This window comes from Cibotium barometz, chromosome 15 (genome assembly GCF_041138505.1).
Source record: "Cibotium barometz isolate CiBa-2024 chromosome 15, ASM4113850v1, whole genome shotgun sequence".
NCBI lineage: Eukaryota > Viridiplantae > Streptophyta > Polypodiopsida > Cyatheales > Cibotiaceae > Cibotium > Cibotium barometz.
In genome coordinates this window covers 44,187,380-44,208,515 of record NC_141060.1, presented here as the reverse complement: position 1 = coordinate 44,208,515, position 21,136 = coordinate 44,187,380, and the positions used below count along the sequence as shown (strand labels likewise).

Sequence of the window (21,136 nt, the reverse complement as noted above, 5' to 3'; positions counted from 1 at the left end):
GTAAGAGAATGATTTTACCAACTCTAGTGTGACTTATATTAATGTTACATTAAATTAAAATATATGCAAAGAGGACAAAAGATTTGTGTTGATGTTGCCAAATGATGAAAAATAAATTTTTGTTGGTAGCACCTTGATCGTTATGAATCCTATATGTGGCTTATTTTCAAAAGGATAGCAAGTGTTTCATAAGTTTGGAGTTCAAAACGATAAGAACCTACAAACATTGGAATAATAAGAAAGAGTGAGTGTTTTGATAGAAGCTATCTACATAGCTTTCAAAAGTTAGTTTAAAGATGTATGTAGAATCTATCTACATAGCTTTAAAAGATTAGTTTAAAGATGTATGTAGATTATTTTAAAGGGTTTATGTTGCATGCAAAAAAGTTTGTTTGAGTTCATAAATTTAATAGAGCTCCTTTGTCTAAGGATTATCTAAAATTATATGCAAGGCTTGAGAGTTGATTAGCAAATTGAGTAAGCACAAGATTTGGAAACCTTGAGTTGCATGTTAAGATTAATGAGAATCCAATTTGTTCTTGCACATTGCTAGGACTTGCTTTTTTTTTATCTAATGCTATCTTGTGAGATTAATAAGTTCTTTTATATGCTTGTATGAGCTTTTGCAAGGTCTTTTAATAATGAGTTTCTACAAGTGCTTACAAGATCTTGTGAGTTCCAATGGGCTACTAAGAGATCATATGCTTAGCACAAGTGGATTATAAGAACTCTTAGAAGATTTTGTGTAATCTTATGATATATAATAGGATCCTAATAATGCTTAATTTAACATTTTTTTAAAGAAAGTTTCAACTATATTTTCAAAGAGTCATTCATACAAAAGACCATGACTTTCAACTATATTTTCAAAGAGTAATTCATTATAATAGGTATTATAATATCAAGAAAGGAGTGACATGTAGAGACATATCAACTGAGGAAAGAAGGTATGTAGAAGACTATCTTTACTTTGCGATTAGAAAAGTAAAAGTTTATGATAAATTATTGCCTCTTGATCACATGATGCATGGTAGACTACAAAGCAACCCGTAAATGGTGCTTAAAGAGAACAAAAGAAAGATAGAGCATTCCCACTATGGATGGTTATTCTAGAAGAGAAGAAATTATAAATGGAGGATCCCCAGTATGTATGGTCATGATTATGGCTATTTTATGTGCACACATAAACCACTTAGTTACATAATTTTTTTTCCTTTAATGAGCTCAATCGAAGTCTCCAAAATATATGCATATTATGATTAAGAAGGGGCATTTTAGAAAGGCATTTACAGAATGTGATATTGCACTCTTTTTCCAAGTCAAAAATCATACGTCATTTCAAAAATGTAATTGCATTCTCTATTGAAAATCATGACATGCTCTTATTAATTTTATAATGAGCATTGTCTTGATTTTGATTGGTTAAATGTTGGTTTTAGTGGTTAGGCCTTATATCTACAAGCAAAACATTGCCATGAGTTGCAATTATCATAGATATCATAAATCTCTTTCGTAAAGTGATCTAATGGAGTAACTTTAAATAGCTACAACAAGTTGTGCCTGTTGGAGATGCAATCCACACTTCTAGAGAGAACCAACTCACGTGGTGAGATTGGGTTTGAATCTTGGTGAGTTGAGGTTTCTACAAATCAGATTACTAGAGGTCACCTTACACCTTAAGGTTTTGGGGTCTGGATGGCTAGACCAATTTGTGGAACACCTCAGTTAAGCACGCTCGCGCAGGAACACAACTGGGATGGGTGATCTCCTAGGAAGTGGGAGGATCTATGTTTCCAACATGGTATCAAAGCCGAGGTTGTGATGTTAGAAGCTAAGACCTCAACCAAAGTGTGGCTTGAGGGGGAGTGTTGGAGATGCAATCCACACTTCTAGAGAGAACCATCTCACATGGTGAGACTAGATTTAAATCTTAGCAAGTTGAGGTCTCTACAAATTGGATTACCGGAGGTCACCTAACACCTTAAGGTTTTGGGGTCTGGATGGCTAGACCAATTTGTGGAATATCTCAATTAAACGCACTTGCACGCAGGAACACAATTGGGATGGGTGACCTCTCGAGAAGTGGGAGGATCTATGTTTGCAACAGTGCTTGCATCTAAGCTTTAAAGAAACAACGTTCTTGCTCTATTTGCAAGATGAGTTACATTTTTAGAGGACCGTTGGCCTTACACTACTCTTATTACAAGGTGACAAATAAAGTGCAAACTTTTAGCCACTATGATGCACTAACCACAACATTCATTTTCTATTGACATACATTGAAATAATCTTTATGGATATTCTTTCTTGATAGCATAAAACCTCAGAGGTGATAGGATCAGGTGAAAGTTCTTTGTTCATCATACAAGATAATAAATGGATAGTGTTTTTTTAAAAGATAATAAATGGGTAGTGTATTTATTTTTGAGATAGCTTCTTATGTGAAAGTGTATGTGACTAGGAATCATGTAGAAAGGTAAAAGTGGATACAAGAGTTGCTTTATGCTCATAAGAGTTCTTTAAACTTAATATACATTTGCCACTATGCTTCTTCCTTTCCATATTGGGGTGGTAGTCTCATAACTGATTTTTCTTGCATGTATACAACTTAATATACATTTGCCACTATGCTTCTTCCTTTCCATATTGGGGTGGTAGTCTCATAAATGATTTTTCTTGCATGTATACAACTTGATTAATGTGATCATCTTATAATGTCTAAGATCATATTTTATGACCACATAGTGTATGGTAGAAGCTCTTATGAGCTCATAAGACCATATATGAGCTCATGAACTTTCTTAGATCAATGTGATCATCTTTAATGTCTAAGATGAGCTTTTCTGACCACATAGTGTATGGTAGATGCTCTTAAGACCATACATGAGCTATGATCTTTCTTAAGATCTCATAATTCATGTAAGAGCTCATATAATTTCAAAAAATATTGTTAGAGAGCTAATGAGAAATCTTGCTAAGGTCAGTGGAAATGACTAGAGATCTAGTCAATGTGAGATGACTAGAGATCTAGTCAATGTGAGATGACTAGAGATGATTGTGATCTAAGACCTAAGATGGGTTTGAGAGTAAGTCATACCTCAATCATAGGTTCTTACAAGATCTTGAGATGATCAAAGATAAGATTACGTAACACCCACTAGAACCTAAGTTGAGAACTAAGAGGTCATATAATTCATGTACAAGCACATATAATTTTAAAAAATATTGTTAAAGATCTAATGAGATCATAAGACCCACTACAAGTCCATATAGGGGTTTAGAAGAGTTCGTAAGGTCACATATGAACTCTTGACGATGACAAGGAGAACATATTAGTGATTCTAATCATATGAATAAGTGGCTCTTTCATGCTCCTCTATGCTTAATTAGTTGATCTTACATGATTATAAGAGTTTCCACAACACAATGGCTCCCATGAGATTCTATAAGTAATATACTCAGATAAGATTTCCTATCATCTCATATGAGCTCTTATTGGTTGAGTGAGACTACAAAGAGATTATTAGAGATGATTGTGATCTAAGACCTACGACAACAAATTAATGCTCTACTAGCTATGCACCCCCTGTTTTATTCAACTAGTGTGTAATATTGAATGATGTATACTGCACACACAAACGCTAATTAGATATTACACACATGTTAAAATTGCTTGATTATAGTATCTTTTATAGATATTATCTCGATCAAATCCCATCAACCAAGCTAAAATTTGCATAGCTCAAGAGTATTTTTACAAAGCAAATGCTAGAAGAGAAGCCCCTTCTTTTACTTTTGGGTGTGAAGAAACCCTGCACTTTCAAGGGTTTTCAAACTCAACAACAAGTAGCGTCCGATGCTACATGCAAGCAAAAGCCCTCACTCACAGGTTATCCAACACGATCACCTCCTCTCATCAACATCGCTTCCTTCTCTCATCCGACCAGCCAAGTCATGATACCAATGAGGTAACAGACGAGCTTCTTTTATTTGCTAAGTGTATATGTTATCAAAGTTTAATTAAGAGAACAACTTTCAACCTGATCGTTTGCTAGACATGCCGAGCATGCCTGACTGTGATGGCGGTGTTTGTCGACCGGGTAACCTTTGTAGAGTCTATGGTACACCTGCCCAGGCTAGCCATTAAAACTAATTGGCATAACCTGGCTTGAGCTATTGAAGATGACCACAAGCTTGGAGAGGAGGACGGAGAACCTTTGAACCTGGATGCTATGCCGCCTCCGACTCAAAAGCTGACAGAATGTCAATGTACAGATAATTACTATGCTCAGAGAGAGGAAGAAACAACCACATACCCTTCTGTACCTTTTGATTACCAGAGTTTTGAAGGCTTGTACCTGTTTTGAGAAGATGCAATCATCCCAGTGATATGACCATTATGTCTACTATGAAAGCTTGTATTAGCATAGGATCCATAAGCAAAGTCTTAGAGATAGACACAAGAATTGTGTACGATGGATTTAAAAAAGGTACATCTTAAGAGCGTCTTGGTCAACGTGTATGCCAAATGTGACTCATCTTGGTCATGTATGCCAAATGTGACTCATTAAGTTTTGCTTATATGTGTGGTGCATGTGTGTGTGTGTGTGTGTGTGTGAGAGAGAGAGAGAGAGAGAATAATGCCACTCATCTTGGAAAATTATGAACCATCTAAAAATTGTAAGTACAAGTGGTCACACATTTATATATACATACATGCACATGTTCCACTTACAAATATCATTGTTTGCAGGTTGTCCAAAAGCATGAAGCCAAGGCAATAGACCCGAAGAGATAACCTCCTTGCATTGTGCTGTTCAGGACCAAACACACATGACACTCCCTCACTATCTGGCCCTCCACCTGTTAATAGTGCTCCATCCATTGGATTAGTGGTATAGACAATCTCACACAATGTTTTGTAAGCTTTTTTGAGAGGTTGGAAGGATATATGAGTTCTCCTTGAGGAATGATTGTTTTACAAGTCATATTCAATTATGATGTTGTCTAGCCACACTGAGGCATTATGTGCTTGTTAGCATCCATGCTTATCTGGTATGAGTTCCTAAATGCAAGTACCTATTTTGTTTTGTGACATTTAGCATGGCTAATCACTCATTTCTGTTTTGTTCAAAATGGTAACTTTTAGTCAATGCAATACACAATTGCCACTACGATCAAATCAACCTTTACAATCAGTTTGCCACATCAAACTATAATCAACAATAAAGACCTATTGCAGTGGACCATTGACACCCTCTCAACCCTCACTTTATTGCTACACAAATCAATAGTAGACATGTCTCTCAATGGCTGGTCCCAAACTCATAGTACGCGGCAAAATATTCACTTATAAAATTCAAAATGAAATCTCCGTTGAAGATCAACAAGATCATATAGAGAATAAAGAAAAGCTCCTTGTGAGTTGACCCATTGCTCTCCTTGCCAAGGCAATTCCAATCGCTAAGAGCATGCTAAATCAATTCCCCAACCGACCAATGATGATGATGTGATCGATATGCAATGACTTCACGTATGAAACCACATTTCTATACTGCACCCATCATCTATATATGCATTGTAATATACCCCTTGCAACCTCAAAAAGTCACCCTTCTTTCTATGCTCACAAGGAATTACAGAGCTAGGGCTACTACAATGAAGATCGTCTATGGTGAGAACTATGCAAAGGAGCAATCTACTGCATGAGAGAACACGATAAAGAAGATAACAAAGAACCGTGAGATGACAAAACAATGCCACTGAGGCTAATGCACCTAAAGGTTTTTCCCCACCTGGTGGCACCAAAAAACTAGAACTCCATGCAAAGAAGGTGAATGTAAATGGTGGTGCTATGGCCTTGGACCATCCTATTGACGCAACATGTACAAGAAGCTAGGTAATCTAGAGACCCATCATGCTTGCTGATTTAACCTTTTGTTCCTTGTAGGAGCACGTTGTACAACCACTGTATTGCATAAAATGAAGTAGCATAGCAAAGACTACAAGTTTGGTGTGATCTCAATGTGTATAAGCATGCAATTCCGTTGTTAGTAGCCGATATAGCTACGCCAGTGTTCTCCTTAGCACTGAGAATTTGCTCAGAAAAATGTGTTTGATCTTGCAAGTACGAGGATGGGAGTTTGAACTTGGGAGTGTCATTTGCTATCAAGAGATACACAATAGGCTAACAAGTTTAAGGCAAGAATGAAGATGTTCATTGTCTTCCCCATGAGTCTAATTGGTTTGTGTCAATGTGCCAATAAGGTTCAACAACTCATCCAAATGGTGCATGTAAATGGAAAATATCCTACAATTATCGTCTTTGATATATCAATCATTTTCTTTTTATCGAATTAGTGCATCACCTTTAGAGTACAATAATGCTCGCCTCTTTGAGAAGAAGCTCCCACACTTACTATGAGATGCTATGCCTAGCCATTCTCTTGAGCTCATGTATGTAGACAATAACAAGCAAAGAATGTGCAAGCACGTCTTCGGTGTGTTCGTGTAAGCAAGGGACAAAGTACCCCCTTAAAAATGAACCAAGAGAAATCCCTCAAATGGACAAAGACCTTTGAGCTTCCCATTATACAGCTCCACAAAAATCTCTCCCAAGTTCACCACAAAGACCAAGACAAAACAAGGTAGCTTTGTTGCCGATAGCTCAATTGGACGAGACTCGTGTTCAATAGAAGTGCTTGGGAACATCTCTCATTCGCATAAGTGCAGCAACTATGAGCATTGGTGTGTTTTTTTATTTAGGCTAGGGAGGGGAGACCATGTACATAGAGCTTTGTAAAGTACACTCCATGGAAATCATTTACTACATATTGCAATGAAACCTTGTCAATGCTATATTCTTATGAATTTTGTGGATGCTAGATCCATTTATATCATGGTGGAATTTTGTTAATGCTATATCCATGTGAATTTGTCAATGCTAGATCCATCCGTATTGTGGTGGAATTTTGGAGTGTTTCGGATGGATGCAATGCAAGGGCCTCTTTCTATATGAAATGGCCTTTGCTTGCATTTTTTGCAACATGGAAATAGAGAAAAAAGTATCTTGAGATTTTTAAATAGAGGTGCTCCAAAATATCATTGTGCTTAGTGCAAAGTTGATAAATGGGTATGCAAATATTGTGCTTAAGCAGCTTCTTGTCCACTCAGTCTCAATGCAACTATTGTGCTTGAGCAGCTTCTTGTCCACTGAGTCTCAATGCAACTATTGTGCTTGAGCAGCTTCTTGTCCATTTAGTCTCAATGCACGATAAGCTCAATAGGTTAAAACTAAGCAAGCAATGAACTGCTTCAAACAGATGTAGCACAAAGGTTTCTCTTCACGAACAGTGATTTTTCCTACATGGTAAATGTGCACAACCGGATCCAAGGTAATGGCTGAGGTCATCGTCGAAACAGAGGGGAGCCCGCACTTTTTGTGTAGAGGGCAAACCAAGAGCAGGGGAGGAGGCAACCGCATCTGATTTTCTCTACATATCCATGCCACATGCAACAAGGAGTTAGAAGGCCAGATCTACTGTGGGATGAGAGCTTGGGTGGATCTACTGTGGGATGAGAGCCAGGGTGACTGGAAGTGGTCGGGCTAGGCAGCAGTATCTCACGGCACAGGGATCACGCAATAGGAACAATGCCGATCTATCCCACATAAAAATAACAAACCACAGCAAACAGCCAAAATGAAGAAACAAAACCACCTAAAACCCAGCCAATATTATTAACTCTGAACCTGCTTGGCGACTTTCTAAACCTACCGCCAAATAACTTCCCAAATGTTTGTTTACGCCCAAAATTTCACACAAATTGAAACGATTAGCCTCAACTTAACTCAATCGATTCTTCTTTGTCATGCTCACGCATCCACAACAATTCGTAACAGTAAGTCAAGAAATCCAAGCAGCATATGCACTCACTGTCGTTTCGAGACCATTCCGAGCGAGCCATGGGATGATGTGATCTACTTCTCAGACAGTACGAATAACTGCTACAATCAGCTGAGATGAGAAATCATGAAGCTTTACTGTCATCACCGAAGCCCTTGTGTGCACATACCGAAAACAAGAGACATCAGCTTTCATGTAGAAAGCACATTCGCTAACACCAGATCCATCTCTCTCTCTCTCTCTCTCTCTCTCTCTCTCTCTGTGACGCAGGTACCAGCACTCAGCCCCTTAGATGTTCAATTTCTGCGATCATGCTCGCAATCGTCTACATGTGATGTTAGAAACAGAGTCATCACAGTGCTGCTTTACCTTTGCCGGAGAAGAAGAGACTACCATTTGAACGAGAGCTAATCTCCCTATGTTTTATAAATCCTCAATCTAACCCTAACCCTAGCCCTAACCCTAAGGGACAAAGGAGCCGAGCCTTTTTCACACTCGAGTACAAGCTTAATAAGAAACCTTTACACACACTTGTGCTTCCGAAAACCTTTACACACTTGTGCTTCCAAGAAATACAGGGCCCTTGGGCGGCCTCTCACATTGACTTTTCAACTCTAGCTTACACAAGTCAAGATCCATCTTTTGGTTTTTAAAAGGTTTTAAACCAATGCGTTTAGGAGGTATCTTGAGGTCGTCTTCTTCTTCTTTGGGAACAATAAGTATTTATATTTATATTAACAAGGCAAAAGTTGCCATTTACAATAAACTCCTACCACATCTATTCTATTCCCAATCTCTTTTATGTAGATCACATATTTGAACCCATCTCTCATCCTCCCGTACAAAAGAAGGCATCTCCCAAGATATGTGCTAACCCAACTGCATCCAAGCCACAAGCAAAGCATCAGAAGTGCATCCCTTAAGAGTCTTCTCTTCAAAGTAGTCACCCTTAGTCCAAACTTTCACCATCGGTCTCCTGCCCAAAGGATTTTCAATTAAGGCCAGGAACGTATACTCTGGTTACTTTTCCTTTTGGTACCACCTCCTGGTTTTGGGCCCAAATCTAGGGTATCTCATCTTCCCGTCTTTCCCTGTGTAGACCTACCATATATCAGCAGAAGTTGGAGTACCCTAGTATGTGTTAATATCCCAGCAACAGTTAGAGTACCCTAGTATGTGTTAATATCCCAGCAACAGCTAGGGCCTGCATCAACTTATATGTGCTTGTAAAACTTGGACTAAATCAGCAAACAGATTATCATTCAACTTATTAATATAATATACATACCAACAATAGTGCACACATCCAGCCCCTGACTAGACACTTTATGAAATACCAACAGATTCTTAGAGTTCGAAATTCCCCACAAACAACAATACCTTATAATATATAATAATAAACCACTAGATCCTCCTTCATTAATCAATCTTCATTATCCCAAAATCCCTTAACCCCCAAGCTCCCATCTACCCATTTGCCTATCCTACCCTAAAACCCTCTATTAGCAAGATAATCCCAAAAGGCATGCTTGCCATCTTTAATTGATGCTTTACATCTAGGACATACTCCAGCAGCGAAGTTCCTTTAAAGCAATTTGTACCCAAGAGGTATAGCCAACATATATACTCTCCATAGAAAGGTCTGAGCTTTCACCAATATCTACAATTCCCATATTAGACTCCATCTCTTCATCCAAGTACTCAAGCACCACCTTACTTTCCAAATTTTATTGCAGTATCTCACGTTAATCTCGCTCTTGCTCATTTCCTCATATACTGCCTTGGTAGTTATTTTATCCAATTTAACTCCATTGAACCAAGCCCAATCATGCAGCCAACAGGTCCCATTATAAGCAGTAGAAATCCAGCCCTTCTCAACCTCTTCTAACATAGAGTTTATAACCTGTAGATCTCTCTGATGTCTTCTAAATTCCCCCCTAATTTGATGCAACTCTTTTTAGCCCACTTGTGAGCAGTCCCAGAAGTCCCCTCAGTCTCCTTAGTCCTCTATTGTTTAGCTTTCTAGATATCCTTATATTAAGTTGGGCCAAAGGGGGATTAAATCTGTGAATCCACCAAATGCCCAGGCTAAAGGAGGAGTTTCTAAATGCCCTAGTACACCCATCCCATTTTATCAAACCCATCACCTCTTTCCAATTTAGGCGTAAAAACTTACAGAAGGGGGAGTTCACAATTTTCAAAGGAGCATAGGACAGCAGTTTATCCTTCTAATCCAACCCAATCCACTTGCCTTTACGTTGGACCTTAGACTCTTCCACTACCTCTCTAAGCATCCTAGTCCAAATTCCCTCCTATTGAAGAAATTTAGGCAAGCTAGTTGCAACTCAAGCCTTAGCATGAGTAGGCAAATGTATAATCCCTAATCCTCCCAACTTTTTGGGCAAGCTTACTTTATCTGAGGCCAACCATGCAGATGCCTTCCTGCCATCATTGTAGTCTCCAAATGAAATCTCTTATTGGAGCCATAAACCTTTTCCAATGACATTTTCTAAATTCAACCACAGGATAGAGAAACATAATGTAGGCATTAGGGACTATGTTAACAATGGCCAGCCTATCATGAAATCAAAATTTGGTCCCTTCCCATTTCTTCAGCTTGCTAAAGAACCTTTCAATTCCCAGATCCTTGTTTGTCACTTCAACCCCAAAAGGCACTCCCGAGTGTCTGATGATTTGTCCCTTCTTAATAACTTCACATCCCCCATCTTTCCATGTCAAAACTATCCTCCTCAATCAAACTAATGATCTTGGATTTGTGTATATTACATCTAGAGCCAGAGGCATCGGCAAATAGCTAAACTAGATGCAATGCATTCCTTACATTATCATTATAAGCTCTCAAAAACATCAAAGAATCATCAACACAGCATTGGATAATCAGTTGCTCTCCATTTTTTAACTTCAGCATAGTCACTATCCCTCTTTTAAAGCTACTATCAAAGGATGAGAGGCAACATCAAAAAGCAAAGGGGCCACAGGACAACCCTGTCTCACATACCTTCTGATCTCAAATCCCCCCACTAATCTCCCATTAAATAACAACTTAGATTGGTCTCCAGCAGGTAAGAGTATAAATACGTGTAGCTATCCTATTTCCAAAGACTGGTTTCTCCATAACTCTTGCTACAAAGGACCAATGAACTTTGGTATAAGCTTTCTTTAAATCCAATTGAAAGATTACACAATTCTGACCAGTTCTTTGAGCACTTCTTTGCCTATTATTACTGAAAAGATATTATCATATATAGATCTTCCTTTAATAAACCCATGCTGTTTACTGGAGATCACCTCTCGTAGAATGATATAACATAGATCTAGCAAATCCCCATACCCACCATCATTTGCTCCTATGAAGGGAGCTTCGATGGCTGATCTAGAACTACTAAAATAGAGGATGTATGCTAGTAGAAGCTAGGGAGTAAACTCATAGTGATGACTAATAAATTGTGTGGATAAGGGGCTGTCTACATATCTATATAGGCATGTATGCCCAGGGCAACCATAACATGACCACGTATGTCCACTGCCCCAGCGCCACCATCCCTAGTGTGTAGACTCAGCCCATAAAGATGTACTACATAAAAGTTACCCCACCTCCCATGGCCATCTGGGCTCATCTTAGGCCTCATTCTTTGGGCCCTATAATGTCAATATAGGGTGCCTATGAGTAAAGTCTACCTACTCCATGTGTGGACCGTTATGAGATAACAGTCTAGTGTAGCATGAAGCATATTTGACACTGTGTCAAATCTAATACAAGCTCTCTCTCTCTCTCTCTCTCTCTCTCTCTCTCTCTCTCTCTCTCTCTCTCAATCATATGTATATATGTATTTATACATGTATATATATATATATATATGTGTGTGTGTGTGTGTGTGTGTGTGTGTGTGTGTATGTGTGTGTATGTATGTATGTATGTATGTATATGTATATGTATGTGTGTGTGTGTGTGTGTGTGTTACGTAATATATGTATAGATACATATATATATGTAATATATACATATGTATGTGTGTGTGTGTGTATACATATATACATGTGTGTGTGTGTGCACATATATATATGTATGTATGCATGTATATATGTATATATGTATGTATGTATGCATGTATATACATAAAGGGATTGACTTTTACATGCATGGGTTTTTCCAAAACCTTTTTTAACCTACATGATGTATAATTAGGCATTTCTAGAGAAATTAGTGCACATCATTTAAACTTATCAAGAATGCGAATTAAGAGAAGAGCATTGAGACATGGGAGTGCCCCCTCTACACATTAGTGTCTCATGTAAGAGGTGTTGTCTTGCAATGGGTTGCCTAATCCATGTAAGAATTGAGACAACATCTCGCATACTAGGACGATTGTATGGGTTGTCTTGAGTGCATAAGAGAGCCATTCGCAAGACATTTTCCATTTCTTTATGAGCACTTATGCTTGAAGTAGATAATAGATATGGATCCAAAACTTCCTCAATATGATCTGGGTATTTTGAGGAAGCCCATTTAGCAAGGCTCCCATAATGCACTAGAAACTCACAAGTTGGTCGTTTTCTTGTAAGCATCTCTAGTACAACAACACCATAGGTATACACATCACCTTTGGTTGTAACTTTTCTAATAGCCCTTTTCTTATCTGTCAAAGACATAAAAGAATTTGCATCAGGAGGTGATTTTGGTTTTACATGAAATTTAAAAAATAAGACTTTTGTATAACATAGAAGGATCATGGCTAGATAAAACACTAGCTTTCAAGGAGCCAATTCATTGGCCATTCCTAGCCCTGTTTGGTACTGAATTCCCAACCTATGAAACACTATTAGTTGAGAAGCCAATCCATTGGGCGCTGCTACTCCTAATCTTGCTTACATAAATCCAAGTGTAGTAATGCTTTTTTGGGTGCTTTACATGAATCCAAGTTTACTAATTGCTACTTATCCTGACCTTGCTTGGATTCAAGCCAATCCATTGGGTGCTGCTACTCCTAACCTTGCTTACACGAATCCAAGTGTAGTAATGCTTTTTTGGGTGTTTTACATGAATCCAAGTGTACTTATTGCTACTACTCCTCACCTTGCTTACATGAATCCAAGTGTACTATTGATTTTTGCTTTTAATAATGTCTAAGTAGGGTTTGTTTGAGAGAGAGAGAGAGAGAGAGAGAGAGAGAGAGATGGGTACATAATTCAGCTTGCCTATTGGGCTTCGTAAAGGACTCAGCCCAGACACTCTCTAAGGTAAAATGTCTTCACCGTCTAATATTATTGCCCACAAGATTATAAGATGTGTGAAGACTCACCGTGGGTGAAGACATTACCAAGCTGTTGCCTGAAGGACGAGGGCTTGTTGGGAGAAGAGGGAGCCCAGCGCGCAGTCCCAAAATCACCCAAGCGGGGCTCAAGGTCGAGGCCGAGGTAGATGTTACTGGGCTTGAGGTCGCAGTGGATAATGGGGAAGGGCAGGTCATGGTGGAGGTAAGCGAGCGCATTGGAGACACCCCGGATGATGGCGAACCTTTGGTCCCAGCTCAAGGGAGAGGCGGCGGCGTCGGCGTGAAGGCGCTGCTCTAAGCTGCCATTCGGCACGTAGTCCATGACGATGGTGAGCATTTGGGCGGAGCGACACGAGCCCAGTATTCGCACCAGGTTGCGGTGGCGCACTTTGCTCAGAGTGTCCATCTCTGCCGCAAAAGCTCGCCGTCCTCGGTCGACGTTGTCCATGCGCAGCACTTTGAAAGCTGCCGGCGTTCCGTCCGTGAGCTGCCCTTTGTAGACGGTGCTGAACCCCCCCTTTCCAATCACACGCTCTGCGCTCAAATTCTCCGTCGCTGCCATCACTTGGCTCTGCGACAACTGCAGCGGATGCCACCAGTGCCATTCGCAAGCACGCTCCTCATCAGAAAACACAGGGCGCTGATGACGACTCAACCAGTTCATCATTGCTAGCTAATTACTGCTAAGCAGCGTCCTTAATCCAATACCTGCACGTTCAATCCCTACTAATAGAAACTCAAATCCCCCTCTCTCCCTTGCCAAGACAAACTCTCTCTCCCTACCAAAGTCAAGCTCTCTAGACCAAAGTCAAAAAGCTCTCTACCTTTATGTCTCTCCCTTGCCAAGTCAAACTCTCTCTCCCTACCAAAGTCAAGCTCTCTAGACCAAAGTCAAGCTCTCTACCTTTCTGTCACCCACACAAGTGGGGCAGATTGGCTAGTGCGAGGGCCCTTATAAATAAAGTCCATGATCTACCCGAGTTCAAGTCCTACCGTTGGTCGTATATGCCCTCATGTTGCATTCTACCGACGTTAATACCCTTCTCTCTCTCGCTCTCCCGAGTCAAGTTAAGGACCATTCCTTGCACGGCACATTCAATCCTCATCTCCACAATATACTAAGCAAAAGATGTCCTTTCCAACCCATCAAAAACAACCAATCTTTTAAATACCCAGGATTTAGCACTTCAAATTAGAAAAATGTCAATTAAGAAAATTACTAAATCGTATAAATTTTGTCACTTTTTACAAAATAAAGGAAATGCCAAATGTCAAACCAAGACTTTGAAAATTCAGCACTTCGAAATCAGGACAATGAAAATTATATCCCTTAAAATTTTGTAAAGTCTATCCCTTAAAAAATGTATAAATTATGTCCCTTAAAAAATAAAAGTTATACCAAATTTCAACCAAGATTTTTTAAATCCAATAAAAAAAATTCACTAGACAAACCCCATTTTACATGCATTGGTCTCAATAGGATCAGATTCCTTTCCCATAATCAAATCACTATCGTGTTATATTACTATATTTAAAGAACGTGATAGTGAGACCTAAGATTTGGAAGGGAGCAAGAATTGTTTCATTATTTTGGAACATTGCTCCTTTTTTATTTCTAAGTCTCAATACTCAAGGAAATACTTTATTTTAAATATAACTATTGTGATTTTGTAGCACACTCAGGAGATGGGCAGCACAAACACTTAGTTTTTACATGCATGTGATCAAGGTTGCCTTTTGCATTATTTTTCTTCTAATGTTGAACTTTGTGCATTAGTAAGTCCTAAATATAAGGCAAGTGCTTGATGTCCACTAGGGTAAATTTTAACAAGCAACGATTAGAGCTTTAGTGTAGATGATTGGGCTATTTTTTAAAATTCTAAAATCCCACTATGACATTTGGGCAAATAATTTCAAAATCAAATGTTGAAGTGTAGCTACTTGGCGAATAATTTTGAAGTCAATTTTCCAAATGTATACTATAAAAATTTATCTCATTACTTAAGGAGTCTACATTAATTTTTACAAAGTGATAGATACGTTCATGTACCCAAACATAATTGTGTGATTCTATAATTCTCTCTCTCTCTCTCTCTCTCTCTCTCTCTCTCTCTCTCTCTCTCTCTCTCTCTCTCTAATTTTATATAGACAACACCCAAGGTGCCATCTTGTTGAATGCATGTTTCTAGTTATGCAATGCACATGACTATAAAAATTCTCAATATTCAAACATCTGTTCATTGATGTGTTTGCTACCTTCCTAGAAACCAATTTTTGATTATCTTAGCACTTATTTCTCTACCCATAACAATGATTATGACACATAAATTTATTCAAAAAGAGGCTACACCCCGTAGATTGTTGACTCAATTGCACCTTTTCCATTTTTATGTTTAAAATATCAATGATCTCATTAAGTGCACTCCATTTTGGATACAATTTCACTTCTCATAAAAAGATGAGAGCATTTCCCTCTAAAAGCATCTCAAAATTTATTCATTGGCTACAACTATAGATCCTAAGATCGTACACATAAGTAAGCCATAAATCTATGTAAGGATCTAAGACAGTTCTGCGTATGCATGCAGTGTGCACCCTACCCTCAAAACAACCATGTAAAAAATACCCATAGAAGATTAGACCATCACCAGTAAGTCTTTCCTTGGCACTTTCACTATGTGTGTTCTATGTGAGTCCACAAAATTTAAGACCATCACCAACAAGTCTTGCCTTGGCAGCTTCACTGTGTGTGTGCTATGTGAGTCCACAACATGGTCAAATCCAACAACACCCTCAAATAGTTTTAATTTGATCATAATCAATTCTAGAACCCTACTATCAACCCATGCTTGCAATTGAATTCAATCAAGCTCTTATTTTTCAACCTTTAAAAGTTGAATGTGATTTTTCTTTTTTCTAGTGTTGAAGAGTAATTCAATACCTTTTTTTCTTCAAAACACATTAGGATGGATGTTTCAAATAGCTCTTTGAAAATAATAGTCAAAACACTTTTCAACCAACTAACCTCATGCACCTCCAATGCATTTAACCTTATGATCCAAATTAAATCCAATAATTGATCATTGTTTGCATCAAGAATGGCCCAATTCAAAATATGTTGACTTACCAAGACACACAAAAGAGGCAAACATATTTCAAACCAACTTTTATTATAGTTTTGATGTTTGCCTCTTTGTTGCATGTTGTCATTTGTTACATACCACTTAATTAGTGCAAGCCATGAATCATCATACATCAATAAGAAAAACTCACCTTCAGCTTGGATCTTGCACAAATTTCAAATCGAAAACTTGTGAAGCACTTCCTAGCACATGTACAAAGTATATATATCAACTAAAGAACTGCTAACAAGATTTTCATACAATCCTTCCTTTGCTTTTGGAAATGGGTATCTTAGCTCATCATGGTACTGATCAATCCTTCCTTTGCTTTTGGAAATGGGTATCCAAGCTCATCATGGTACCTTTGTAGTAGATCAAAGTAAGTGTCCCTGCAACAAAAGAAAGACATCTTTGACATCAATTCACCTTCCCACAATGAAAAGGGACAATTGGGGTATAAAACCATGTACTCATTCAAGTCCTAGTTCAAGAAAAACCACACAACCAATATGTCAAACAAATAAGAACAACATGAGGCCTAGCCAATTAAACTGAATAGATCCATCTCATGACTACCTGTCACGTGCACTGATGACACACTGGTAGCTGAGCTCAGGTTTCACCTCCAAAGGGTGTTCCTAGATGGTTAACCATGAAGGGATCTGGGAACATTGGTATTTTACTCCCTTCTAGGAAGGGTGCTAGAAGGGAGTTCCTAGGCAGCCTCCATGCAGCAAAGTGTTGGCAAACTACTCCCTTCCCTTCTACACTACACATCATGATACACATAGCAACTAGTTATAGTCACATAAAAATTTACATGATATTAATCAAACAACAGATGAGACCTTACACAATAGCATAATAGATTATGATTCATCATGATGAGAAGAAAGAAGAGAATGATTTGTAGAGAGGCAATGAAGGATCATACCTGCAATTCATGTTCAGTTCTGCTTTACCGCAATTTGGACATATACTCTAGCCAACACCATTGCTCATGGCCATTTATCATAGCCGTGTATCCAATACACGATTTTATGCTCTTGTCCAAAGCAGTCCCTTTTAAACTACAAATCAGGGAACACATAGCAAATACCTATAATTGTAGCAAGTTCTTCATAGCATTAATTGTGAGAAACTCAAATAACAATAGCACAATGCATCATCATTTATTCCACATTGACATTTGAATTACAAAATTACCTTGAGGGTACACCACCCAAAAGTTTTGTGCAATATCCAGCAACTATAGATCTCAGCTCCTACAACATATAGTACTTGCCTGTATTTTAAAAAGATAAGATCAACATTTTTATTTTGCATGTAATATCCATCAAAAGCTCTTACAACCATTTCCTTGAGAGTAAAAAACATAAAGATTTGTCCAAAATAAGTGCAAACATGAACTCCTAGAAAATATAGTAATTGAATTTATTTACAAAAGATAATATCAACACTTCTCTCTCACATGTGATGCTATGTCAACAACATCAAGATTCATGCCACCTCGACATTTGCCTCACTGTCTGCTAACAAGATATTATCCTCTCCCTAAAAGGGGAGTTGGATTGACATTAGGGCTGCTCAGAGTCTTAGCAAGAGCGGAGGGTCTTACACTCTTGGGGTTAGGAGATCTCTTGTTAAATACTATTAGGATTAGATATAATTAGTGTTAGATATTGGTAAATAGTCTTAGTGTTACATATTGATCGTAATACAAGTACTAATAGGTCCAACATTTATAAGTATTCAATACTACTAACATTGATACAGTTAAATAGTAATACTAATAGCATCTTTAAGTATCTAGTGCAAACATCAACAGTATGTGGAGTGAGCTCACTTGCTCTCTCAGATGCCGTTGGGAATCATAGCATTCAACGCAAATCTCGAGCATTACATTGATAGGTGTTGATCAAATACTAATACTATTAGTGTTAGGTGTTATTAGATACTAACTAATGCTTACATTAAATTGAGTCTGATCTAGCTAATCCTAAATTTGTAAATCTAATATAACTAAAAAATTAACTCCAATTATTCTACTACTAATTGTTCTAATATTGACTAATATTAAGTGTATGCAATACTAATAATATTAATAGTACCTAGTTAGTAAATATTCTAAATATTGATCCTAACCTAGCTAATACTAACTATATGAACTGATCCAAACTATCCAACTAATACTACTACTAGCTTTTGTAATACTAAACGTATTTGTGTTAGTCTTATACTAACTATAGGCCCATATTAACACTAAGTCTATTCAACTTGTACTGATTAGATACTAATTCAAACTAATTGTATCTAATACTAACATTTAAACTGCTAACTATATTTGATATCAAAAAATAAAATGTTCTGAATTGTTCCAAACTAAGTGTTAGATACTGTCAGTGCTAGATACAAACTAATTGTATCTAATACTAACATTTAAAATGCTAACTATATTTGATATCAAAAAATAAACTGTTCTGAATTGTTCCAAACTAAGTGTTCTGGATTGTTCTAAACTAATACTAACAGTGTTAGATACTGTCAGTGCTAGATATTTGGTGTTAGTCTTATACTTATACTAACCTAACTATTACTAATTCTGATACTACATCAAATCTCTCTTGCATAGCTTGATAGATATAACTCCCTCTTTACCAAGGTCTACCCATATGAATTTGAAAATGAGAAATATAAAGCTTACCAGTTAAAATAAGTAGCTCATGCAATAGTTAGGAGTTAAACCAAAAATATTACAAAAAACAAGAAGCGGTGATCACCCTGCAAAACAATAGAATAAAGTAAGAGACTGTACCACAAGCAATGAAATCAAAGAGGGAGACCATCAGCAACCCTAAACCTTGAAAAGTATAAAAACAAGATAAGAGAGTGTGCCAATAAGAGAAGAAACAAAGCAAGTGAAACTTGCCAGAAAATTTGTCACAGATTTGGAAGCTTTGGACATGCTCAAATGCTCTTTCATCTTGTAATGCATTCTTGTTAATAGTCCTTCTATGACAATTTGAGTCCCATAAAGCATACGCCTCCTCAAATGGAAATGTGCTAAGGTCATGTTTGGTAGTATACAATCTCAAACATGTATCCAAATTCTTTTCAAGTCTATTTCGCAAGTTGTTCTTTATGAAGGACAAGCTACTAAACACCCGCTCATCTTCCACTGAACCAAGAATCATTGTTTGGCATAGATCAACAATCTTGAAGTACTCAGACATTCTCTCCTTTAGATATAAGTTTGTCTCTAATTTCCTCCACAATCTAGTCATGGATCCAGGCTTTGATGGTTCTTCTAGCTTGCTATATTGCTCCCACATAGTCTGCCCAAAGATGCCTGACTGATTTATGAGCTCTTTGGGATAGATTAATGCATTCACTCTATTGTCATTTAGCTCCACACTTTGACCAAATTTATTTGAAATGACTTGGACTTTGTTAGTGAATTCGTTCCAATACATGGGGTGAACAATTGCAAATGATTCAAGGAGTTCATCTTTGGGAAACCGTTGTTGGATCTCATCAACAACTAGAGTGGCACACACAGAAATAAGCTCTTTCCTAACAAAGCTTATGAGTTGTGGAAAAGTTGACTGTTTGACTTTTCGATGCTTTTCAACTCCCTTCACCTTTCTCATGAGATGAAGTTCTATCAATTTTCCTTTTGACTTCATGCACAAACATCCTTTTTTATTATAGCATAAAAAGCTATTCTCATTCTCAATATCCAAACTAGTATTCCATTCCTCAAACTCTTTGCTTGAGAAGCTTGAGCTTTCTCCATAGAGGGTAATTAATTGTAAGCTTGCGAGCTTTCGTGCTACAGTATACTCCATAATGTAACAGTCCCGTGCTTGTGCTATTTTTATTAGATGATTCATCTCTCGTAACATTGGAAGTAATCCACCAAGATATAAAAATGTTTCTGCATCACTAATAAGGAGATCTAACAGCCTTATGGCCTTTTCTCGGCCCTTTCCCTTCTTTAGAGCAAGTGCATGCACAATCCCAATGATTGATTTATATTCTTCATATAGGCACTGAACTGGACCAATGAGTGAAATCCACCTGGTATCAACTTGCTTCAAGAGCTTCTTACCTTGGCTAACTCCTTTTGCAAACACCTTAAACTGATTGAATCTTTTAGGACTCCTTGAAAAAAAAGCATATGCTTTTCTCACCAAATCCTCTATCTTCTGCACACAATCAAAACTTTGGAGAATCTTATAAGCCAAGTTTGTACGGTGAGCCATACAATGTATGCCAACCATGTAAGGAGCCTAAAGCCTCTTCAATTGGACACAAAATCTAGCTCGAATCCCATGCATTACCGAACATCCATCAACACCCACACATATAATCTTTTGAGACAAATCTCTCAAGCTCATCCCACCATTTGTTGTCATGCTTTCAATTAGCAACCTCAATATAGCATTTGAAGTCGCACTACATTCCAACTTGGAGACTCCCACATAGCATACCTTTCTCACATGTTCTTCCACAAAATATGCATTCATACACACCCATGAGCCATTATCTCATGTGGTTACCTCATCAAGTGAGACAGCAATGAACTTGGCGTTTGCTATTTTCTCTTGTAAGCGTCCCTTGACCACTTCTGCCATGTAGTAGGCAAACTCCCAACCTACAGTTTCACTCCAATGGTTTGTTGGAAAATGTGGAACACGAAGTCTAATGAAGCTCAAAGGGCTCTCCCACTTGGAATATTCTAACATGGGCTTCCCTATGGAGAGAATGTGCAATACAATGGCAAATTGTGCAAGCGTGCAGCTCCAGCCTTTCT

The 21,136-nt window shown here is 37.9% G+C and overlaps 1 protein-coding gene across 2 annotated transcripts; it reads right to left on the bottom strand.

The window, feature by feature from the left end:
- Positions 1–8,676: 8,676 nt before the first annotated feature.
- Positions 8,677–13,944, bottom strand: LOC147631347 (putative serine/threonine-protein kinase At1g01540). 2 transcript variants are annotated; one of them, XM_086809076.1, is made up of 2 exons: positions 13,226–13,944; positions 8,677–9,005 (listed from the first exon to the last, which is right to left on the bottom strand). In XM_086809076.1, the coding sequence occupies exons 1-2, from the start codon at positions 13,863–13,865 to the stop codon at positions 8,968–8,970; spliced, it is 678 nt and encodes a 225-aa protein (XP_086665202.1). In that variant the 5' UTR covers positions 13,866–13,944; the 3' UTR covers positions 8,677–8,967. The 2 variants fall into 2 exon arrangements, with proteins under 2 accessions (XP_086665202.1, XP_086665201.1); XM_086809075.1 differs by lacking the exon at positions 8,677–9,005 and adding an exon at positions 12,124–12,562.
- Positions 13,945–21,136: the final 7,192 nt, after the last annotated feature.

Coding starts and splice junctions, on each gene's coding strand:
- LOC147631347 (XM_086809075.1), bottom strand. CDS start 13,865: ATGATGAACTGGTTGAGTCGTCATCAGCGCCCTGTGTTTTCTGATGAG. Junction 12,563..13,225: donor TGGTAATGTCTTCACCCACG/GTGAGTCTTCAC, acceptor TGTCTTTGACAG/ATAAGAAAAGGGCTATTAGA.